The following is a 26,128-nucleotide window of genomic DNA, read 5'->3' as shown; positions in this document are numbered from 1 at the left end:
CAAATAATTTTCCAACTCAGGGAAAATTTATCCCCTTGATAGAAAAATGGAAAACTGTCATGAACAATCAATCCACAAAAAAGTCAAATGGCCAATGTACAAATGGAAAGATACTTTTCAGGAAGAAAATTTGGCAGGGTATATCAAAATATAAAATGTGTGTACTTCTACCCAGCATTCTTATTTTAAAGATTAAGCCTAAAGACACAATCTCAGATGTAAGACAAGTTATATGTTCAAGAATGTATGTTGCTAAAGTCTTTAGGAAAATTTTTGTAATATTCTAAATGTCTATCAACAAAATATGGTTATATAAATTCTTGTAATATAAAAAGTTTATCATTTATTCATCACACTTACAATTTTATATATAATGAGATTATTTGATTCATTATCTCTCTTAGCTCACAGATAGTAGAATCCATGATGTTAAAGAATTCTAACTTTTTTTCAGCAACTAGTTAATTTACCAGTAACCACTCAATACATACTTGTTGAACAAACAAATGAATGAACTGAGGCTTTTTTTTTTTAATCTTAATAGGCTGGAAGTGATGGGGAGAGTATTGGAAACTGTCCATTTTGCCAACGCCTCTTCATGATTCTCTGGCTTAAAGGAGTTAAATTTAATGTGACTACTGTTGATATGACCAGGTAAGAGAAATCAGGACATGTTAAATTCTGGAGATTGAAATTGGTAGACACTTGTGTAATTGTGTTTTTATAATGTGTACTTTATATAGAGACCTAACTCTACTTATTTTAAATAATCACAGAAAGCCTGAAGAGTTGAAGCACTTAGCCCCAGGTACCAATCCTCCCTTCTTGATATATAACAAGGAGTTGAAAACGGACTTTATTAAAATCGAAGAGTTTCTAGAGCAAACATTGGCTCCTCCAAGGTACAACATTTTATAGGATATTGTTATATTATTATATAATACATAATCTATTCAATTGGCATATCTATTATGAGGATTATTGCTAATTTAAAAGTGCTTTGGGATTTCTGGGCCTACATGTCAAATAAGACACAGTTATAAACCTCCCTCCAACTTCAAATACATGAAGATGAGAAATACATTATTTTAAATTATTTTTAAATGTGTAACATACTTTAAAACAAGAAAGTAAATTCTCTGTGGTCTTAAGATAGAGAAAACATATGTGAGTAGAAATTAGGGGGTAAAATATTACCTGATGTCTTAAAATAACATTTATTATCTTACAGTTTTCCTTGGTCAGCAGGCTGGGCATGACCCACAGGGTTCTCTGCTCAGGGTCTCACAAAACTGCAATTAAGTTATTGGTCAGGGATACAGTTATCATCTGGGGCCCAGGGTCCCCTTCCATGTTCCTCCATTTTTTGGTCAAATTTAATTTTTTACAGCTAATATATGGTAGGTCTTGGATTACTAGTTCACTGTTGGTTGGAGTAAGCTTTCAGATCCTAGAGGCTACCCGGTTGCATTGGCAGTTCACAACATGACTGTTTACTCTCTTCCTCTGAAACCAGCAAAATAAATATTTTTCTAATATTTCTCCCTTTTAAAGGCTTACATGGTTAAGTCATGCCCACCCAAGATAATCTCCGATTTGATTAACACCAAGTCAGCTGATTATCTACCTAATTATAAATGTGATATCCTATCATGTTCAAAGTGCTCATCCATGATGAAGGGTAGGGCGTTTTGCAAGGCATGTATGTATACCAGGAGATGGGAATCTTTGAGGCCATTTTAGAATTCTGTCTACTGTAGCTGTCTAGAACCAGGAACCAAGTAAGACACAATTTCCATTTTTGCTTTTTTTTTTTTTTGCTACATGAATTATCTTACTTATTTTATATTCATGAAGTTTTTCATTGTCTTTTTTTATTCCAGATGCCTGGAGGGATGTCTATATCTTTGGATTTGATTTCTGATTCTCTAAAGTAAATTAGATAACCCTATTTTGACTAAACTTATACTACTATAATTTTTTTTACTTAGAGTTTGCTTAGTATATAATATTCTGGACTTTTATTTTCAGTCTTCCTAAAACACCTTTTAAAATCTTTGTCTTTCATGCCTAGCATATAGCAACATAGAACTGTGGTGGGGGACAGAGAAACCAGCAGGATGTGCAGACTTTTTGAGGTCCTTAAGCACAAAACCACTTTGCTCAACACAACATTTGCCAGATTCTGAAGCTGCTCAGGTTGAATGGAAAAAAAAGACTAAAGAGAAAAACTTTGAAATGAACAAGTCCCCTGAGACAAAAATTTGATTTTGGTACCTTCCAGCATGAGTATTCCCTGAAGTATATTCTAGGCAATCATATAAAAAATCCTAGAGGAAGAGGACCAGATATAAACCCATTTTTTCTAGGGCCCTAACACAACCTTGACTCACTATCTGTGATTCAGTTAGCATTATCAGCCACCACTCTTCCTGGAAAATGACTAGGTGCACCCCCTCTAGAAAAGGATAATTTTGAGCCATTAAAATTTTATGCACATCTATCAATCAGTCAATAAAAATTACTGGAAATAACAAGTGAGTCTTTTAAAGAATAGAGTTCTTAAATTTTTTACAAAGTCTAGTTCATTAAATTTTTTTTTAAAGAGAGAGTGAGAGAGGGGAGAGAGAGAGAGAGAGAGAGAGAGAGAGAGAGAGAGAATTTTTTAATATTTATTTTTTAGTTCTTGGCGGACACAACATCTTTGTTGGTATGTGGTGCTGAGGATCCAACCCGGGCCGCACGCATGCCAGGCGAGCATGCTACCACTTGAGCCACATCCCCAGCCCCAATTTTTTTTTTCTTTTATGATTTATGCTTTTTATGCCTTATCTAACAAAGTTTTGTTTACTTCCAGATCACAAAGACTTTCTCCTATTTTTTTTTCTAGAAGTTTTATGTTTGTCTATTATATTTAAGTCCATGATCCATTTTGGACTTAATTCTTATATAAGGTGTAAGATTTACATTGAGGTTATTTTTTTTTCCTATGGAGGTGCAATATATGCAGCCCCATTAGCTGAAAAGATTATTTATCCTATTAAATTACCTTAACAATTTTGGTCAATAACACACTGTTTTGGTAAACTATAACTTTATAGTAAGACTAAGATATGTAGTACAATTCTTTCAACTTTCTTCATTTGCAAGAATGATGCTTAGTCTATGTCTTTCCATTCCCATATGAACTTTTAGATTCAGATTGTTAATTTCTACCAAATTTCAAAATTTTAATTTGTATTTTATTAAATCTATAGATCAATGTATGAATAATTTATTTTAATAATACTGAGTGCTTTGATTCATGAATATAGTATATATCAATTTAAACCTTCTTTAATATGAGTCAGCATTGTTTATAGTTTCAGAGTACAAATCTTTCACATGTCTAGTTAATTAAGTTTCATTACTTGGATTGCTTTTTAATTTTTTTTTTTAGTTATTGATGGACCTTTATTTATTCATTTATTTATATGTGGTGCTGAGAATTGAACCCAGTGCCTCACACATGCTAGGCAAACTCTACCACTGAGCCACAACCCCAGCGCATAAATTTATTTTTCAATATTTGGGATTGATCCCAAAGCCTTGTACATGGTAGGCAAGTGCTCTACCACTGAGCTACAACTCCAGACCCCTGTTTGGTAGTTTAAAAAAAAAATCATTTGAAATTTTCCATCTGTTCTTTATTAGAATATTGGAATAATATTTTTAATTTTATTTTTATCTTTATTGGTAGATAATAATTGTATATATTTATGGGATACAAAGTGATACTTCAGTGAATTTTACATTCTGGAATAATTGAACCAGAGTAATTAGCACATACATCACTTCAAGTATTTATCATTTCTTTATAGTGAGGACATTTAAAATCCTTACTTAGCTATTTTGAAATATACAATATATTATTATGTACTATAGTCACCTCACCACACAATAGCACACCCAAATTTAATCCTCTTATCCACTAGAACCCATTGACTAATGTCTCCCTTTTCCCTATCCACCCAACAGCCTCTGTTAACCACCATTCTATTTTCTGCTTCTGAGTTTGACTTTGTTAGATTCCACATATAAGTGAGACCCTATGTGATGTGTAACTCTGCCCAACTTATTTCACTTAACACAATGTCCTCTAGCTTTGTCAATATTGTCACAAATGACAGAATTTCTCATTTCTTAAAGGCTGAATAAATCCACTATGTGTATATGCCATATATTTTATAGTTTTAAAAGAATTTATTAATGGGCTGGGGATGTGGCTCAAGTGGTAGCGCGCTCGCCTGGCATGCGTGCGGCCCAGGTTCGAACCTCAGTACCACATACCAACAAAGATGTTGTGTCCGCCAAAAACTAAAAAATAAAAATAAAAATAAAAAAAAGAATTTATTAAACTGCTATAGCAGGATACATTTTAAAAATAAAAGTACAAAATATTTCTGGAAAGGATTGTCACCAGAAATGTTATCAACCAGTTTATTTTCCCTCTCAGTCCTCTGATTTTCTTATAACATGCATGTTTTTAAAACTTAAGCAAATTCTATTTGCATTCCCCTTTCCACTAATTTTACCAAACAGTCTATCAGCTAGAATCTTGAGCAACTGCTGACAGTAATCTAATTTCCTGGGTTCTATTTCATACTATCCCAAGCTTCTACTACAGTAGAAGTAATTACTTTTTGTTAAATTTCTAACAAAAATATTCTTGTTAAATGTTAGTAAAGGTTGGCAATTTTCATTAAAGGCATTTCCTATTAACCATGGTTAAAATGGGACCTTAGATAAACCTGATTTTAGATGAAAACTATGAAAAAAAAACAACTTACAATTAGGTCTTTATGTAAGAAATACTCTATGCAGCATGAGACAAACCATAGCTCTTACCTTTCAATTCCTGGCTTAACAAGAAATAGCAAATTTATTTTGGGGAGGGATGTGTACCAGGGATTGAACTCAGGGACACTCAACCACTGAGCCATATCCCAACCCTATTTTGTATTTTATTTAGAGACAGGGTCTCACTGAGTTGCTTAGTACCTCATGGTTGCTGAGGCTGGATTTGAACTCACAATCCTCCTGCCTCAGCCTCCTGGGCCACTAGGATTACAGGTATGTGCCACCACACCCAGTGCAAATTCATTTTTAAAAGGGTATATGTATACATTTTTAGTTTGATGATTCCATTTGCAATAAGAATCAATTCAGATTTTAATTACCATGGAACTTTGACAATTCTAGCAATTGCAAAGCTGAATTTTATCTAACTAAAAGCAAATAACATTCTAAGATTTCATATGTTTAACCTGTTAAAAATTCAATTAAGGGTTTGTGGCTTAGTGGTAGAGTGTTCACCTAGTACATGCAAGGCCCTGGGTTCAATCCTCAGCACCACATAAAAATAAATAAAATAAAGGTATTGTGTTCAACTACAACTAAAAAATAATTTTTAAATATTTTAATTAAATATTTCAATCAAGGGCATACTATCTAAAACTAGTATTGTTATCTAGTCATGAGTTTCTCATTACATTTTGCAGCCCCTAAATGTTCAGAATAAATGTAACATTCACATAATACTACAATCCATAAAAAGAGTATGTTCTTTTCCTGGGTTTGCCATATTTTTTATATCCATGAAAATGTTGATGGACATTTTGGTTGTTTCCATAGCTGGATATTGTGAACAATGCTACAATGAAGATGGAAGTGCAGATATATCTTTAGCAAAATGATTTCATTTCTTTGGGTATATATCTAATAGTGTGATTGCTTTAATCCATGGGTTGTTTATAAGCACGGTTTTGATAGCAGCCAAAAACCTAAAAGGTGTGGTTTTAATTTTCATTTCTCCAATGATTAATGATAGTGAAGTATTAGAGTTCCCTACTATTATTATGTTGCAGTCTATATCTCCCACCAGATAATATTTGATTTATATATTTAGACACTCTTAACATTCGATGCATGCTATAGTTTGAATATAGATTTTCCCCCAAAGATTCATGGGCTAGATCCTTGGTCCCCAATTTGGTATTGTTCAAGTGGTGGAACTTTTAAGAGGTGGTGCCTAGTGGAAGGTAATTAGATCACAGGGGCACCACACTTGGAAGGAATCAATACAGGTCTCATGGAACTGGATTACTTCCCCCCAGAGTGGGTTGTCATAAGGAAACCTGAACTATCCAAATTTCTCTTCTGTATGTGGTGATTTTCTCTCCCATATACACTCCTACTATTGTGATACCTTCTTTCATGAGGTCTTCTCCAGAGCTGAGCAGATGCCAGTGCCATGGAACCTCTATAAGTGTAAGCTAAATAAACGATTTTTTTCTTTATAAAATACCTAGATTTGGGTATTTTGCTATAGCAACACAAAATGGACTAAGGCAACGCATATATACTTATAATTGTTAAATATTCTTGATGAATATTTGACATCTCTATGTAATCACCATCTTTGTTTCCTTTAACAGTTTTGCCTTAAATTCTGTTTTACCTCATGTGAGTATAACTATGGCTATTCTCTTTTGTTTCCATTTGCATGAAATATCATTTTCTTTTTTTATTTATTTTTTTTGAGAGAGAGAGAATTTTAATATTTATTTTTTTAGTTTTTGGCAGACACAACATCTTTGTTTGTATGTGGTGCTGAGGATCGAACCCAGGCCGCATGCATGCCAGGCGAGCGCACTACCGCTTAAGCCACATCCCCAGCCTGAAATATCTTTTTCTATCTCTTTGTTTTCAGTCTATGCATGCTAAAGGTAAAGTGAGCTTCTTGTAAGGAGCATATATGTGATTCTTGTTTTTAAGTCCACTCGCCACTCTATGCTTTTTGATTGCAGAATTTAATCAATAGACATTTTGGTTGTTTAGTTTGAATTTAATCAATTTGCATTCAAGGTACTTATTGATATGTAGGGATTTACAACTGCCATTTTGTTAATTGTTTTCTGGTTGTTTTGTAACTCCTTTGATCCTCTCTGTCTTGCTGTCTTCCTTTGTGATTAGATAATTTTATCTAGTGGTATGCTTTTTTTACTTTTTTAAAAATATCTACCATAGGTTTTCACTTTGTGGTTTTCTTGAGGCTTACATAAAACATATTACAGTTATTAGCAGACTATTTAAGCTCTTAACAACTTAACTTCAATCTCATACAAAAATTTTAAATTTTTGTCCTTGCCTCGTGCATTTTGTGTTTGATATTAAAATTTATATATTGTATATTAGCTATCCCTCAATGAACTATTACAGCTATAATTAATTGAATAATTTTTTCTTTACCTTCATACTAACTACATAAATAACTTATATAACACCTTTACATTGTTAGAGTTCTATGGATTTGATTATGTACTAGCTTTTCTACTTTATAAACAACAGAGGTTTCCTTAGCTTATAGTTCTAGAGGCTAAAAAGTCCAAGTGGCACCATTATCTGATCAGCAGCTGGTGAAGACCTTATTGCTGGGAGATCAGGGAGAAGGCATGAAATGGCAAGACAAAGTAGATACTCAGGTATCTTCTTATCTTCTAATATAACCATAGTCCTGTTGGACTAGGGTCCTACCTTATGACCCAATTTAACATTAATTGCCTCCCAAAAGTCCCACCTCCAAATGCCATGGTTGGATCAAGTTTCTACCCATTGTAATACCTCATAATGGGATTAAATTTCAACCTGAGTTTAGTGGGAACATGGAAACCATAGCAAACTCCCTCAACTTTTATTTTTCTGGGAAAGTCGTGATCTCTTCTTCATTTCTGAAGGGTACATTTTCTGACTATTTTTCATTGGTAGGGTTTTTTGTTTGTATTCTATTTTTGTTTGTTTGTTTTTGTTTTGCTTTCAGCACTTTGGATGTATCATTCTGTTCTCTCTGGTTTGCTGAGAATCCTGTTTACAGTTAGTTACATTTGAGTTCCCTTGTATGTGGCATGTTACTTTTCTCTTGCTGCTTTCAGAATCCTCTCTTCATCTTTGATTTTTGACAGTTTCATTATATGTCTTGATGTAATCTTCTTTGGATTTAATCTAATTGGACATTTTTAATAATCTTATACCTGGATATTTATCTTCCCCTGGATTCAGTCATTATATTGTTTTTTTTTAACATTTTTTTTTCTTGGACATGTTATCTTTCTTTACTGCTTTTCAGAGTGGTTGTGCTAATTTGCAGTCCCACTGACAATGTATCAGTGTATCTTTCCCTCTCAATTTCTGCCAGCATTTATTATTCTTTTTTTAAATATCTTTATTTTGTTTATTTATTTATTTTTTTATGTGGTGCTAAGGATCAAACCCAGAGTCTCACATGTGTGAGGCGAGCGCTCTACCGCTGAGCCACACCACAGCCCCAACATTTATTATTCTTGTTCTTGCTAACAGCCATTCAAACTGGAGTGAGATGGAATCTTAGTGTAGTTTTGATTTGCATTTTCCTGGTTGCTAGAGATGTTGAACATTTTTTTTCATATATTTTTTACCATATGTTTCTTTTGAAATGTCTATTTAGTTCTTTAGCTTACTTATTGATTTGGGTTATTTGTGTATTTGTGTTGAGTTTTCTGAGTTCTTTTTATATCCTGGATATTGGTCCCCTGTTAGAGGAGGAGCTGGCAAAGATTTTCTCCCATTCTGTAGGCTCTTTCTTCACTCTCTTAATCCTTTCTTTTGATGTACAGAGGCTTTTTAATTTTATGGCATCCAACTTATTGAGTGTTGGTTTTATTTAGGGTCTTGTTAAGGAAATTGGTGCCTGTACCTATATGATGGAGTGTGAACGCTATGTTTTCTTCAAGCACTTGTAAGGTTTCTGGTATAATTCCAAGTCTGATCCAATTTAATTTGAAATTTGTGCAGAGTAAGAGATAGGAATCTATTTTCATTTTTCTACATATGCATACCCAGTTTTCCCAGCACCATTTGTGTAAAAGGCTCTTTTCTCCAACATATATTTTTGGTACTTTTGTCAAGTATCAGTTGACTCTATCTCTGTGGGTTTGTTTCTATGTCTTCTATTCTATTTCACTGTACTTCATGTCTGTTATTGTGCCAGTACCATGCTGGTTTTTTTTTAATTGGTTGTTCACAACATTACAAAGCTCTTGACATATCATATTTCATACATTAGATTGAAGTGGGTTATGAACCCCCAATTTTACCCCAAATGCAGATTGCAGAATCACGTCGGTTACACATCCACAATTTTACATAATGCCCTATTAGTAATTGTTGTATTCTGCTACCTTTCCTATCCCCTACTATCCCCCCTCCCCTCCCCTCCCATCTTCTCTCTCTACCCCATCTACTGTAATTCATTTCTCTCCTTGTTTATTTTCCCATTCCCCTCACAACCTCTTATATGTAATTTTGTATAGCAATGAGGGTCTCCCTTCATTTCCATGCAATTTCCCTTTTCTCTCACTTTCCCTCCCATCTCATGTCTCTGTTTAATGTTACTCTTTTCTTCCTACTCTTCCTCCCTGCTCTGTTCACAGTTGGTCTCATTATATCAAAGAAGACATTTGGTATTTGTTTTTTAGGGATTGGCTAGCTTCACTAAGCATAATCTGCTCTAGTGCCATCCATTTCCCTGCAAATTCCATGATTTTGTCATTTTTTACTGCTGCATAGTACTCCATTGTGTATAGATGCCACATTTTTTTTATCCATTCATCTATTGAAGGGCATCTGGGTTGGTTCCACAGTCTAGCTATTGTGAATTGTGCTGCTATGAACATCGATGTGGCAGTATCCCTGTAGCATGCTCTTTTAAGGTCTTCAGGGAATAGTCCGAGAAGGGCAATAGCAGGGTCAAATGGTGGTTCCATTCCCAGCTTTCCCAGGAATCTCCAAACTGCTTTCCAAATTGGCCGCACCAATTTGCAGTCCCACCAGCAATGTACAAGTGTAGCCTTTTCTCCACATCCTCGCCAGCACTTGTTGTTGTTGGACTTCATAGTGGCTGCCAGTCTTACTGGAGTGAGATGGTATCTTAGGGTGGTTTTGATTTGCATTTCTCTGACTGCTAGCGATGGTGAGCATTTTTTCATGTACTTGTTGATTGATTGTATGTCCTCCTCTGAGAAGTGTCTGTTGAGGTCCTTGGCCCATTTGTTGATTGGGTTATTTGTTATCTTATTGTCTAATTTTTTGAGTTCTTTGTATACTCTGGATATTAGGGCTCTATCTGAAGTGTGAGGAGTAAAAATTTGTTCTCAGGATGTAGGTTCCCTATTTACCTCTCTTATTGTTTCTCTTGCTGAGAAAAAAACTTTTAAGTTTAATTAAGTCCCATTTGTTGATTCTTGTTATTAATTCTTGTGCTATGGGTGTCCTATTAAGGAATTTGGAGCCCGACCCCACAATATGTAGATCGGAGCCAACTTTTTCTTCTATCAGACGCAGAGTCTCTGATTTGATACCAAGCTCCTTGATCCATTTTGAGTTAACTTTTGTGCATGGCGAGAGAAAGGGATTCAGTTTCATTTTGTTGCATATGGATTTCCAGTTTTCCCAACACCATTTGTTGAAGATGCTATCCTTCCTCCATATCATGCTTTTAGCCCCTTTATCAAATATAAGATAATTGTAGTTTTGTGGATTAGTCTCTGTGTCCTCTATTTTATACCATTGATCCACCCGCCTGTTTTGGTACCAGTACCATGCTGTTTTTGTTACTGTTGCTCTGTAGTATAGTTTGAAGTCTGGTATCGCTATACTGCCTGATTCACACTTCCTGCTTAGGGTTGTTTTTGATATTCTGGGTCTTTTATTTTTCCTTATGAATTTCATAATTGCTTTATCTATTTCTACAAGAAATGCCGTTGGGATTTTGATTGGCATTGCATTAAACCTATAGAGAACTTTTGGTAATATCGCCATTTTGATAATGTTAGTTCTGCCTATCCATGAACAGGGTATATTTTTCCATCTTCTAAGATCTTCTACTTCTCTCTTTAGGGTTCTGTAGTTTTCATTGTATAAATCTTTCACCTCTTTTGTTAGGTTGATTCCCAAGTATTTTATTTTTTTTGAGGATATTGTGAATGGAGTGTTTTTCCTCATTTCCGTTTCAGGGGATTTGTTGCTGATATACAGAAATGCCTTTGATTTATGCATGTTGATTTTATATCCTGCCACTTTGCTGAATTCATTTATTAGTTCTAGTAGTTTCTTTGTAGACCCTTTTGGGTCTTCTAGGTATAGAATCATGTCATCTGCAAATAGTGATAATTTAAGTTCTTCTTTTCCAATTTTTATGCCTTTAATTTCTTTCGTCTGTCTAATTGCTCTGGCCAGTGTTTCAAGAACTATGTTGAATAGAAGTGGTGATAGAGGGCATCCCTGTCTTGTTCCGGATTTTAGAGGGAATGCCTTCAACTTTTGTCCATTCAGAATGATGCTAGCCTGAGGCATAGCATAGATAGCGTTTACAATGTCAAGGTAAGTTCCTGTTATCCCTAGTTTTTCTAATGTTTTGAACATAAAGGGATGCTGTACTTTGTCAAATGCTTTCTCTGCATATATCTAGATGATCATATGGTTCTTATCTTTAAGTCTATTGATGTGGTGAATAACATTTATTGATTTCCGTATGTTGAACCATCCTTGCATCCCAGGGATGAATCCTACTTGATCATGGTGCACTATTTTTTTGATGTGTTTTTGTATTCGATTCGCCAGAATTTTATTGAGGATTTTTGCATCTAGGTTCATCAGAGATATTGGTCTGTAGTTTTCTTTCTTTGAGGTGTCTATGTCTGGTTTTGGAATCAGGGTGATGTTGGCCTCATAGAATGAATTTGGAAGAGCTCCCTCTTTTTCTATTTCCTGAAATAGCTTGAAAAGTATTGGTATTAATTCTTCTTTAAAGGTTTTGTAAAACTCCGCTGTACACCCATCCGGTCCTGGGCTTTTCTTGGTTGGTAGTCTTTTGATGGCTTCTTCAATTTCATCCATTGATATTGGTCTGTTCAGATTGTGTGTATCCTCCTGACTCAGTCTGGGCAAATCATATGACTTAAGAAATTTATCGATGTCTTCACTATCCTCTATTTTATTGGAATATAGGTTTTCAAAATAATTTCTAATTGTCTTCTGTATTTCTGTAGCATCTGTTGTGATATTGCCTTTTTCATCCTGTATGTTAGTAATTTGAGTTCTCTCTCCTCTTCGTTAGCATGGCTAAAGGTCTGTCGATCTTATTGATTTTTTCGAAGAACCAACTTTTAGTTTTGTCAATTTTTTCAATAGTTTCTTTTGTTTCAATTTCATTGATTTCCGCTCTGATTTTAATTATTTCTTGCCTTCTGTTACATTTGCTGTTGTTTTGCTCTTCCTTTTCTAGGGCTTTCAGATGAAGTGTGAGCTCATTTATTTGTTGGTTTTTCCTTTTTTTGAGGAATGACCACCAGGCAATGAATTTTCCTCTTAAAACTGCTTTCATTGTGTCCCATAGATTCCGATATGTTCTGTCTCTGTATTTTCATTTATCTCTAAGAATTTTTTGATTTCCTCCTTTATGTCTTCTGTAACCCATTGATCATTCAGTAACATATTGTTCATTTTCCATGTGATGTAGGATTTTTCCTTCCTTCCTTTGTCATGGATTTCCAGTTTCATTCTATTATGATCAGATAAAATGCGTGGTATTATCTCCACCCCTTTATATTTACTGAGGGTTGCCCTATGGCATAATATATGGTCTATTTTTGAGAAGGATCCATGTGCTGCTGAGAAAAAAGTATATCCATTTGATGATGGTTGATATATTCTATATATGTCAGTTAAGTCTAAGTTATTGATTGTGATATTGAGTTCTATAGTTTCTTTATTCAACTTTTATTTGGAGGATCTGTCCAATGGTGAGAGAGGTGTGTTGAAGTCACCCATAATTATTGTGTTGTGGTCTATTTGATTCTTGAACTTGAGGAGAATTTGTTTTATGAATGTCACAGCACCATTATTTGGTGCATAAATATTGATAATTGTTATGTCTTGTTGGTGAATGGTTCCTTTTAACAGTATATAATGTCCTTCCTTATCCCTTTTGATTAACTTAGTCTTGAAGTCGATTTCATTCGATATGAGGATGGCCACCCCTGCTTGCTTACGAGGACCATGTGCATGGTATATTTTTTCCCATCCTTTCACCTTCAGCCTGTGTATGTCTTTTCCAATCAGATGTGTCTCCTGGAGGCAGCATATTGTTGGATTTGTTTTTTTAATCCATGATACCAGCCTATGTCGCTTTATTGGAGAGTTTAAGCCATTAACATTCAGAGTTACTATTGATATATGGTTTGTACTTCCATCCATGTTTGATTGTTTATCCTTTTTTAAAAAAATTTAGTTTGTTTCTCCATGATTATCTTTCCCCTCGCCCTCTGTCTTTACTGAGGCACTTCCCACTGATGGTTTTGGTTATTGTTTTTCATTTCTTCCTCGTGTAGTGTTTTGCTCAAAATGCTTTGCAATGCTGGTTTTATGGCTGCAAATTCTTTTAACTTTTGTTTATCATGAAAGATTTTTATTTCGTTGTCATACCTGAAGCTTAATTTTGCTGGATACAGAATTCTTGGTTGGCATCCATTGTCTTTCAGTGTTTGAAATACATTGTTCCATGACCTTCTTGCTTTCAGCGTCTGTGATGAAAAATCCGTTGTTAACCTTATTGGTTTACCCCTGAATGTAATCTGTCTCCTTTCTCTTGTAGCTTTTAATATTTTCTCTTTGTTCTGTATATTGGATATCTTCATAACAATGTGTCTTGGCGTTGGTCTACTCTGATTTTGTATGCTCGGTGTCCTGTATGCATCTTCAATTTGTATATCTGTTTCCTTTTTTATTTCTGGAAAGTTTTCTGTAATTATTTCATTCAGCAGGTTACTCATTCCCTTGGTTTGAATCTCTGTACCTTCTTCTATCCCGATGACTCGTAAGTTTGGTTTTTTTATGTTATCCCATAACTCTTGGATGTTTTTCTCGTGATTTTTTACCAGCCTTTCTGAGTTGGCTAGACTCTTTTCAAGATGATATATTTTGTCTTCATTATCTGACGTTCTGGCTTCTACTTGCTCCACTCTGTTAGTGATACTCTCAATTGAGTTTTTAATTTGGTTTATCGTTTCCTTCATTTCTAGAATTATTGTTTGATTATTTTTTATAATCTCTATCTCCTGATAAAGATGCTTAACTTCTTCTTTTATCTGTTTATGTAATTCATTCTCAATGTGTTCTTTTGCTGCTTGAATTTGCTGTCTTGTATCCTCTTTAAGGTTCCATTCCATCTGTCTAAGGTGTTCCTTGAGTTCTTTATATGACCATTTTTCTGATGACTCTAGGTCCTCCTGAATATTTAGGCTGTCCTGCATTGTTTGTACTCCTTTTCTTCCTTGCTTTTTGAAGCTGCTCATGTTACTTCTTGTTCTGTTTGACTGCTGAGTTACTGTTTACTGCTATAAATTTATTAGATGCTTGGGAGGAAAGGTATTAGAAGGGAAGGGAACAAGTCACTGTAGCCGCAGGTTTCAATGAAGTTATCTCCTCTGCCGCAGTCTGGAGACGTCAGTTCTCTGCCATGGTGGTGTCTCTTGCAAATGGTGACAGTTCGCTTCCCTTTGTCAGGTGACCAATGCAACGGGTGGGTCCTTACTGTCTCTCCCAAGCCCCGTTTCAAACCTGTGGCCACTACTTATGAAGGCTCGGTAGGCATTTACCTCCGTAGGATGAGAAGGGCTGACCAGTTGTTTTAGCCGGATGGATTAATGCTGAGTCACAGCTGTTTGTCTGCGGGAAGCAGGTGAACGGGAGATTGAATTCAGCCCATCCGGGCTCAGTGTGTGTTTTGAGAGGCCCAGAGTGTTCGCCCCAGATCCACATCAGCTCAGCATTGCCTAGTGATCCTGAGCAAACAGATTTAGGTTGTTTACGACTCCCTATGCCTGCACAGCTGAAGAGGTCAGAGACTTGATCTCTCCACACCCGCCGCCATGTTGGAATCCCCCATGCTGTTTTTGTTACTATACCTCTGCAGTATAATTTGAGATCAGGTATTGTGATGCTTCCTGCTTCATTCTTCTTACTCACTATTACTTTGGTTATTCTGTGTCTCTTATTTTTCCAAATGAATTTAGAGCTGTATTTTCTATTTCTGTGAAGAATGCCATTGGTGTTTTGAAGGGGATTGCATTGAATCTGTATATTGCTTTTGGTAGTATGACCATTTTGACAATATTAATTCTTCTGTCCAAGAACATGAGAGGTATTTCCAACTTCTAACATCTTCAGTTTCTTTATCCAGTGTTCTATAGTTGTTATTGTATAGATCTTTTGCCCCATAGTTAGATTAATTACCAGGGTTTTTTTTTTAGGTTATTTGAAATGGATGGTTTTCCTGATTACTTTCTCAGTAGAATTACTATTGGAGTATAAAGTATACAAAAGATATTGATTTGAGTGTTGATCTTGTATCTGCTACTTTGCTTAATTCATTTATCAGCTTTATAAGCCTTCTTCTGAAATTCTTTTGAGTTTTCTAGATATAGAATTATGTCTCAGCAAATAAAGCTAATTTTACTTCTTATTTTTGTATTCCTTTAATTTTCTTCTCTTGCCTGATTGCTCTGGGTAGAGTTTTGAGAACTATATTGAATATAAGTGATGACAGTGGACCTCCTTGTCTTGTTCCTGATTTTAGAGGAAATGATTTCAGTTTTTCTCCATTCAGTATGATGTTGGCTTTGGGTTTGTCATGCATAGCCTTTATAATATTGAAGTAAGTTCTTTCTATCCCTGGGTCCTTCACCATTTTTATAATGAATGGGTGAGATGATCATATGTTTCTTGTCCTTAACTGTATGTGGTGAATAACATTTATTGATTTGCACATGTCAAACCAATCTTGCATCCCTGGGATGAAGCCCTCTTTGTCATGGTGTACTATTTTCTTGATGTGTTTTTAATGTAGTTTGCTAATATTTTATTAAAGGTTTTTGCATCTGTGTTCATCAGAGATATTGTTGTGTAGCTTTCTTTCCTTGATATATCTATCTATTTTGTTATCAAGGTTATACTGACTTCATAGAATGTATTTGGGAGTGTTCCCTCTTTCAGTTTCATAGAATAATTTAAGAGTGGTGGTAGTTCTTTTTTATAGGTCTGGAAGAACTTAACTGAGAATCTATCTGGTCCTGGGCTTTCTTTGTTTGTAGGCTTTTACTTGCTGTTTCAATTTCTTTACTTGAAATTGATCTGTTTAGGTTTCCTATATCTTCCTAGTTCAATTTGGGCAGGTCATATGTGTCTGGAAATTTGTCAAGTCTTCTAGATTTTTAAGTTTATTGGAATATAAATTTTCAAAATACTTTATGATCCCTTGAATTTCATAAGAGTCTGTGGTATTACCTCCTTTTTCATCTCTAATTTTGTTAATTTGGGTCTTCTCTCTCTTTCTTTTGGTTAGTTTGGCTAAGGGTTTATCAATCTTATTTGTCTTTTCAAAGAACTAACTCTTTGTTGCATTGATCCTGGGTATTTTTTTTATTTTCAATGTCATTAATTTCAATTCTGATCTTAATTATTTCCTGTCTTCTACTGATTTTTGGATTAGTTATTACTTTTATAAGGCCTTGAGGCAGAATATATTTATTTGGAATCTATTTTTTTGAGGGAGTACTGGAGATTGAACCACTGAGCCACATCCCAGCCCCCCCCCTTTTTTTTGAGAGAGAGAGAGGATAGAGAGAGAGAGAGAGAGAATTTTTTTAATATTTATTTTTTAGTTATTGGCAGGCAGACACAACATCTTTGTTTGTATGTGGTGCTGAGTATCGAACCCGGGCAACATGCATGCCAGGTGAGCGTGCTACCGCTTAAGCCACATCCCCAGCCCCCTTCTTTAAAAAAAAAATTAGATGTTGATGGACCTTTATTTTATTCATTTATTTATATATGGTGCTGAACCAAGTGCCTCACACATACTAGGTAAAAGCACTCTACCACTGAGCCACAACCCCAGCCCCCCTAGCCTTTCTTTTTTATTTTGAGACAGGGTCTCTCTAAGTTGCTTAAGACCTCACGAACTTGCTGAGCCTGGCTTTGAACTTGTGATTCCCCTTCCTCAGCCTCCTGAGTTGCTGGTATTACAAATGTGTGCCATCACACCCAACTCTATTTTTTTGGTGGGGGAGGGTACTGGGGATTGAACTCAGGGGCACTTGACCACTGAGTCCCATCCCCAGCCCTATTTTGTATTTTATTTAGAGACAGGGTCTCACTGAGTTGCTTAGCTCCTTGCGGTTGCTGAGGCTGGCTTTGAACTAATAATCCTTCTTTTTCAGCCTCCCAAACTGCTGGGATTATAGGCATGTACCACTACGCCAGGCTTTCTTTCTTTGTAATGTAGGCAATCAGCATTATAAAATTTCCTCTTAGAACTGCTTTCATACTGATATATTGTAGATCTGTTCTCAGTTTTTTCCAAGAATTAATTTCTTTCTTTATTTCTTTTTTCTTTTCTTTTTTTTTTTTTTTTTGGTACCAGGGATTGAACTCAGGGGGCATTCAACCACTGATCCACATCCCCAATCCCATTTTGTATTTTATTTAGAGACAGGTTCTCACTGAGTTGCTTAGTACCTCACTATTGCTGAGGCTGGCTTTGAACTGGCAATCCTCTCCCTCAGTCTTCCAAGCCACTGGGATTACAGGTGTGCTGCACCGCGCCCAGCTTCCAAGAATTTCTTTTCCCATTTCTTCTTTGATCCATTCTTCATTTAAAAGATTATTGCTCGATCTCCATATGTTTGTGGCTTCTATTATATTTCTTGCTGTTCATTTTTAGCTTCATTCCATTATGATCTGATAGAATACACAGAATTATATAGATTATGCTCTATTTTGAAAAAGATTCCATGAGGTGACAAGGTAAATTTGGCTGTTTGTGGGCAAAATATTCTGTAGATGTTTTTTAGGTCTATTTGATTTATAGTATTTAGGTCAGAAATATCTTTATTGATTTAATGCTTTCATGACATGTCTTTGGTAATAAGAGTGGGTTGAAATCACCCAGTAATATTGTATTGGATCTAACTGAGATCTAATGTTAAGGAGCTTTTTATGTAATTGGGTGCTCTGACATTTGGGCCATATATATTTACTATGGTCATATCTTCTTCTTGGACTGTTCACTTTATCAGGATTTATCTGTCTTTCCTGATTCATTTTTGCTTGAAATTTAATTTGACAGATATGAGAATAACTATTCCTGCTTGTTTTTTAACTCTTTTTGAATTGGAATATTCTTTCCATCCTTCTGCCTTCAGACTGTGAGTGTCTTTGCCTATGAGTCTTGCAAAGAGCATAGAGTTGGATCTTGTTTTTTGATTCTTTGTGCTAATCTGTGTCTTTTAATTGGGGAACAAAGACCACTTACATTCAGTGTTGTTATGGATAGGTGTTTATTTCTTGTCATTTTAGTTTCTTTGCTTATTTAATTCTATCTTGATTTTTATTTAGTTATTTTTTCTTCTAGTGAGCTTCATCTATTTGAGAGCTTTTGTTTCTGAATTCTTCTGTTTGCCTTTAAATATTCTTTTTTTTTTAAAGAGAGAGTGAGAGAGAGAGATAGAGAGAGAGAGAGAGAGAGAGAGAGAGAGAGAGAGAGAGAGAGAGAGAATTTTTAATATTTATTTTTTAGTTCTCGGCGGACACAACATCTTTGTTGGTATGTGGTGCTGAGGATCGAACCCGGGCCGCACGCATGTGAGGCGAGCGCGCTACCGCTTGAGCCACATCCCCAGCCCTGCCTTTAAATATTCTTTGTATTTCTGGATTAGTGGTGAATTCTTCTTAGTGAATTATTTTAGTTTATCCTTATCCTGCAAAGTTTTTATTTTTACATCAATTTGAAAGATAGCTTTGCTAGATATAGTAAGCTTGCCTGACAATTTTTTTAAATATTTGTTAGTTGTTGATAGATCTTTATTTTATTTATTTATATGCAGTGCTGAGAATCAAACCCAGTGCCTCACACATGCCAGTCAAGTGCACTACCACTGAGCCACAGCCACAGCCCCCCGGCAATATTTTTAGAACTTGTAATACCTCATTCCAGGTCCTCCTTAATTTTAGAGTCTGAGTTGAGAAATCAGAAGTGAGCCTTATTGATTTGCCTCTAAATGTAACCTGGTGTTTCTCTCTTATAGCTTTTGATATTCTATGTTAGGTGTAATGGTCAATCTGAATTGTCAACTTGATTGGATTAAGAGATGCCAAGGATTAAGAGGCTTATGGTGTATTGATGAGGGTGTGTGTAGGAATGACTGGCATGTGGGATAGCCAACTGAAATGGAGACTCTCCCTAAGAGTGGGCAGAACCATCCAATAGGATGATGGCTTGGATAGAATAAAGGTTGGAAGAATAAGGAAACAGCAGCAAATGCAAGCTTGATTGCTGCTGAGACCCTCTGAAGATATCAGACACTCGTTCCTTCACTCTTCCAAAGCAGACTCTGCCAGTGATTCCCCAGAAGCCTTTGTTCTTGGACTAGGGTAGCACCATTAATCCCTCTTGTTCTGAGGCTTCAGCCTCTTGGACTGTGCAGCTAGCGACTGGTTCCTCCAGCTCTCCAGCCTGCAGATGGCCATGGTGGACTATCCAGCTTCTGGTCGCTTGAGCCAACCTAAGAAGTCCCCTTTTTGTAATTATACTTCCTGTCGATTCTGTTCCTCTAGAGGACCCTGACTAATATATTAGGCATTTTGATTATGGTGTGTTTTGGAAAGATTTATTTCCTGATCTGGCCTATTTTGGTTTTGTATTCATCTTATATGTGGATGTCTATCTCATTTCTATTATGGGGATTTTTTTCTGATAACATCTCATTGTAAATATTCTTAATGCCTTTGACCTGTATCTCTATATTCTCTTTTTTCCCAGTGAGTCTTAGGTATGGTTTCTTGATGTTGTCCGAGAGTTCTTTTATATTCTGATCATATTGTATCTTTTTCCTTTGTTGCATATTATATACTCAAGTTGATATATGTTGTCTTCAAGGACTGAAGTTCTGTTTTCTAAAGAATATAATCTGTTAGTGATGCTTTTAAGTTGATTTTTAATTTGATCTATTGTATCTTTCATTTCCAAAAATATGTTAGAGATCTTTTCCTCTGAGCTGCCACCACTGCTGCTACTGGTAGCCAAGCCGGCACATCTCTAACATGTTATTTCTTATATTATGCTCAAGTTTCTGACTTTCTGTGTCTGTTTTCTTTTACAGTTCAGTATTAAGTTTCAGTGAGTTCCCTTAGTACACACCTTGCTGAGAAGCAGTTTTACTGCTTTGCAAATTGGGTGTTAAGGAACTGCAAGGAAGTTTATCCTTCTTCTAATCTGCCATCTTCTATCTCCAATATGTAAACTGTTTTAGATGATGATAAATACCAAAGACAAAAATAAAGCAAAGGAAGGAAGTAGTGGGTGTTAGGAACAGAAGAAGGATTTCAGCATTACAAGGAATGTCCATAGAAAGCCTTCAATTAGAAGGAGATATCAGATAAAACAACCCAACAGAAGAATGGGAGCAAGGCAAACAACAGAAAAGGTCCTGGAGTAGGAGTTTGTAAGGTCTATTTGAAGAAGGTCAGTGTCACAGGTGTGTGAGTGATAGAGATAAGAACAGATAAGTACAATGGGATCCAATCACTGTAAGGAACTGGGCTGTGAATCTGAGTGAGATGAGGTTACTGCAGAGTAATGAATATAGAAGAGACATGATATGATTTACATTTTATTTTAACATGATTGCTCTGGCTACAGTTGGAGGATATTCCAGAGGTATGGCAGACAAGCATGGGAATAGGATAAGAATGGTCATGTAGCTATTACAGTAATACAGGGTTACTAGACAGGGACAATGGAGTTGATGAGAAGTGAACAGATTCTGGGTAAATTTTGAAAGGTGAGCTGACTGCAGTTGCTGATAGGTTAAATATAATCTTGAAGGGAAATAGATAATCAAGGAAGATACCTAAGTTTCATCCTGACCATTTCTAGTTGCCAATAAGAGTTTTTACTTTAAAAAAAAAAAACAGGAATTGATTTTTTTAAAACTTTATTTTTTATTGTGTACATTTAAGTTGTGCAACATGATGTTTTTTGGGTTTTGTGTTTTTAGGGGAGTGGGGTACCGGGGATTGAACTCAGGGGCACTCGACCACTGAGCCACATCTCCAAGCCCTATTTTGTATTTTATTTAGAGACAGGGTCTCACTGAGTTGCTTAGCAGCTCACTAACTTGCTGAGGCTGGCTTTGAACTCACAATCCTTCTGCCTCAGCTTCTCAAGTGCCTTGGATTACAGGTGTGCGCAACTGGGCTCAGACAACATGTTTTCATATACATAATGAAGTGATTACTACTGTAAAATTTAACATATCAACCACCTCACATAGTTACATTTTTTTTTTTTTTGGTACCAGGGATTAAACCAGAGACACTATATTTTCTACTACTACTTATCTTTGGAAACATGTTGTTTCTTTTCTACATCTTGTAACAAATGAGCTTTTAGGAACATGTATGGGAAATTAAGACCATTTTTAACATTGTTGCTACAGGTAAATAAAATTATAGTCACCAATTTCCTAATAAACTTTAATGAACATAAAGTGAATTATAATTCACTTGTGTTTCTTTTTAAGGTATCCTCACCTGAGTCCCAAGTACAAGGAATCCTTTGATGTGGGCTGCAATCTCTTTGCCAAGTTCTCTGCATACATTAAGAATACACAAAAGGAGGCAAATAAGAGTAAGATTTTTTTCTTGAAGTCTCTATTTTTCTCCTTCTCACTTCTCACTCAGCTAAAATAGGATTTTCCTGAATATATAGTATATATATTGGGTAATAGTTTATTCTTCTGCTCAGTTTTATTCTCTCCTCTGATATTCCCTTGCATTGTTTTATTAGATTTAAAATCTGAGATTTAATATTGCAATTACCAAAAGATCTCAATTAAATCATTTATATGTCAAATATGAATTAGCTACATCTTTAAGAATCCATAAACTGTAGCATCTACCATTTCCCACAAGCATTTTTTAATAAATTTACTATCCTCTGAGTCAGGAAAACTATATCTCTTTCTTCCACTTCCTGATTCACCTGTTGGATAACATATATTGCTTTTCTTTGTTTGACTCTCCTACCACTTCTCTTCCACAAAGAAAATCCAATCTATTGCTACTCACCATTTGATCTATGTCTTACCAGTGAATAGTTGAGCATTCTGTATAATTAAGTAGATGTTCAAGAGCCAGTATAAGCTATGTATATAAACAGAAATGTCTAAATTGTGAAAAGCATATTTAGAATTATATATGAGGATAATATATTTATAAATAACGTAATGACTTAATTGCCTCAGATTTTGAAAAATCTCTGCTCAGAGAGTTTAAGCGTCTGGATGACTACTTAAACACCCCACTTCTGGATGAATTTGATCCAGACAATGCTGAGGAACTCAGAGTTTCCAGAAGATTGTTCTTGGATGGGGATCAGCTAACACTGGCTGACTGCAGCTTGTTACCCAAACTGAACATTATTAAAGTAAGTCTTTATACAGCAGGTTGCTATAGTATGGGAGGTGTTTGTAAGTTGCCAGCATGAAGCATCCTTTCTCTCTTCAGATAAAAGTTCTTGTTTCTTCCTAAATCAAAAGTATTTTTCACTATCTTGTCTACAGAATAAGAATAATAATACCATTCTTTTCACAGAATGATCAAGAGAAAATTCAATAAATTAAAGTATAAAAATGCTTGGAATGGTGCTCTAGATAATACCAAGTGGAAGAAGATGGTCATCATTATACAAAATTCATGTATTTGTATATGAAGATGTGAATTTGGTATCAACATACCTTATATACAAACAGAGATTTGATAAATTTGTGGTATAAATGTGTATTAAGAATTGTAATAAAAAAGAGAGCTCATATATAATGGCATAATTTGGTGTGAACATACTTTATATACAGAGTTACAAAAAATCGTGCTGTGAGTGGTTAATTATGAATGTAATTCATTCCACTATTGTCATGTATGTAAGAAGTAAAAAAAAAAAAAAACGACAAATAAGTGATTATAGCAGGATTGCAGGATGCAAAGTTAATCAACAATTGGGATGAACCAAACTACTAGGTATAATTAAAGCTGTAATTCAAAAAAAGTTAATCAATAAAAATTAATCACTTTTCTGTAAAAAAACATATTATAATATGATGATTTAATTATTAATTTATTAAATATTTATTGAACAGAAATTTCACAGAATTTACTGTGTTCTATTCCTGACAAAGAGAGTTTATGAAAATGACATAATAAGGACCCTACTAAACTCTCAGTCCAGTGAGGGTAAAATGCTCTTCTTTTCTGTGTTCCCTTCTTGTAAATGTATTCATAATTAAATATAGCCTCAAAATAAACATGATCCGATCATTCAGTGTTGCCTACATTTATAGACAAAATGTTAAAATAGTAAATTCATGATTCTTTAAGTTTATAATACTTGATTTTTGAAATGTCTTTCTACATAATAGTCATATTACTGATGCCTTTTACTATTATCTTCTTTTTCCACTTTTTTTCTAAAATTGTAGGTTGCTGCCAAGAAATACCGTGACTTTGACATTCCAGCAGAATTCTCAGGAGTCTGGCGCTATCTCCACAATGCCTATGCACGTGAAGAATTTACCCACACATGCCCTGAAGACAAAGAAATTGAAAACACCTATGCAAGTGTGGCTATACAGAAGAGTTAGAATAGTTCTTTCAGGAGAAAAAGCTATATTTGTTATTACATTTCACTTTCTGCTTTATTAGGAAAATTTTTTGAAATAAGAATATGAAAAACAATATTTTCTCTATCCAACCAACTTATGAAAAATAACTGTATTTTCTGTATATGAGTAACCATAAAAAATCTGTTCATTCTATATCTTACAGATCTTCACATTTTCAGTTCATTTTTATTTATTCCCATGATAAACCACTGCAATATTGAATGACATGGAAAGTATCAAGATAATTTTACATTTTTTATTAGTTTATTGTGCACATAAGTTTATTTCTGACATGGATAATGAAATCAGAGAGTTAACGTATCAAAGAAGCAAATTTTAAAAGAATTATTTTTTTAAATTACTAAAAAGACCAAGACCAATTGGTCTTAGAACAGCATTCAAAACCTAAAAATATGACCACCTCAGAGATCAGACTGTTTATATTATTGTTAAATGAGCAAGTATTTATTTGATAAAACATAATTTTAAAAAACAAGATCAGAAGCAAATAAATAGAAAATCTGCAAAGTCAACTGGATCTTTTAGTCATAGAAATAAGGAAACTAAGAGAGTTGGATGACCAAAAAGTCTTGTTGCTATTTGTGAAAAGACAAAATACTCAGTCCTTAAAGGATGATCACAAAATTTTCTATAGAATTTTAAATGTATTGTTATTTAGATTCATGTTCTATACATCACATATTAAAGTACTCTCAAGTCATTCAAGTCTGGAAACAAAAAAGCTGAACTTAACTCTTTCTCCTTTAAAGGAGTAACACAAGCAAAAGTATATCTCCCAAAAAGGAAACCACAGGTTGGGAACAATGATACACATGTGAAACCCTAGAGACTTGGGAAGCTGAGGCAGGATGATAACAAGTTTGAGGGCAGTCTCAACAATTTAGCAAGACATGTCTCTAAATAAAAAATGAAAAGGGCTGGGGATGTAGCTCAGTGGTAGAGTACCCCAGGTTTGATCTCTGGTAAGAAAGGACAGGGGGACACAGGGTTATATTCTAGGTTTTGAGTAAATAATAGAGTTTAGACAAAATTTACATGAAGTAGTATTTTAATAGGTTTCAAGAAAAATAAGACAATGAGTGAAGAGTTAACACCAGGCATAGGGTTAGAAATGACCCAAAATGCTGTCCTTGAAAAATAGAGTCAAGATAAATGTGTGCCATATGACCTCTTTGCTGAAAGACTTCTGATCTGACAGATTGTACCTCGTCTGGATGTGGGGTTTTAGCTTTCCCGAACAGCTCACATCTTTCTATTTTCATTAACATAATTTTTAAAAGTAAAGTTTAAGATCTATGATCCTAAAGAACAAAGCCTCTCAGTACCACACCCTGAAATTTATTAATCAAAGCCATGAGCACATATTTAAAGTATGCCTCAACTAAGCTCCAGCATATAACAAGGTAAATATTTGTGACAAGTGGTTACTCAATTCCATAAGTACTAATACATCTCAGAATTACCCTCTTAGACAAAGGTATTGTTATCTTTTTTGAAGGCTGAATGGGGCTGACAGGACCAGAGGAAATGGACCTCACTTCCTATTATCTTCTTAGATGACATCAATAAAATTTAATTCAGTAATTATTAGTTGAATGGTGTTATTAATTATTATATTGTTTTTATTGCAACAACTCTATTAACTTTGTAAAATCACAATTCTCAAACAATGTCATTTACTAAGGACAGAACCAGTAGGAAGAAATTCTCTATTGGGCTATAAAATCACAAGAACATATTCTTTCTGCATATTTACATTTCTAACCTTATATGTCTCTAAATCATCTGTAATTTTATCTGTTTTGGATTTTTAGTCAAAAACACTGGGAAAGCAAAGTTCCATTCTCTAATGATAGTCTGATAAGTTCAGTCAAGCTTATTAGAAAATACTCTAGTATGACTTCAAAATGACAAGCACACATTAATTTATATTTTTCTAAATCCAGGATAACTGTTTTTATTACAAACATAGTTTCAAAAATTATTCCAAGTTTAGATATAAGAAAACACAGACCCAGAGTGGTTCAGTCATTATTTTTATTTTTGCTAGTGAAAAAACTAAACTTTAAAGAATTCACATATACATCCTAATTTCACTCATTTAGTTAACAGTAGAGTTATAATTATTATAATTATTCCATGACTTTTAGTCACATAGAATATTCTGCCTCATAAAATAACCAGTTTGATAATGGAGACAGGCAGTTACAATATATGTATTATGAAAAGTGTTAGTACATCCTTACGTGTTCATTTCT

At 34.7% G+C, this 26,128-nt stretch overlaps 1 protein-coding gene across 4 annotated transcripts in view; it reads left to right on the top strand.

Annotated features, from left to right (window-relative positions):
• The window catches only part of CLIC2 (chloride intracellular channel 2), a 67,899-nt gene extending 42,439 nt beyond the window's left edge, over nt 1-25,460 (top strand). For all 4 annotated transcript variants that reach the window (XM_081278429.1, XM_081278426.1, XM_081278428.1 and 1 more), the window contains 5 exons: nt 545-654; nt 777-902; nt 21,714-21,820; nt 22,437-22,618; nt 23,667-25,460. In XM_081278429.1, coding sequence (XP_081134555.1) covers nt 599-654; nt 777-902; nt 21,714-21,820; nt 22,437-22,618; nt 23,667-23,828 — 633 coding nt within the window. In that variant the 5' untranslated portion in view covers nt 545-598 and the 3' untranslated portion in view covers nt 23,829-25,460. The remainder of the gene's footprint in view (nt 1-544; nt 655-776; nt 903-21,713; nt 21,821-22,436; nt 22,619-23,666) is intronic.
• The last annotated feature ends 668 nt before the right edge of the window (nt 25,461-26,128 follow it).

The sequence above is a fragment of the Spermophilus citellus genome (assembly GCF_964194105.1).
Source record: "Spermophilus citellus genome assembly, chromosome: X".
Lineage (NCBI taxonomy): Eukaryota > Metazoa > Chordata > Mammalia > Rodentia > Sciuridae > Spermophilus > Spermophilus citellus.
This window is presented reverse-complemented; position numbering and strand designations above follow the sequence as displayed.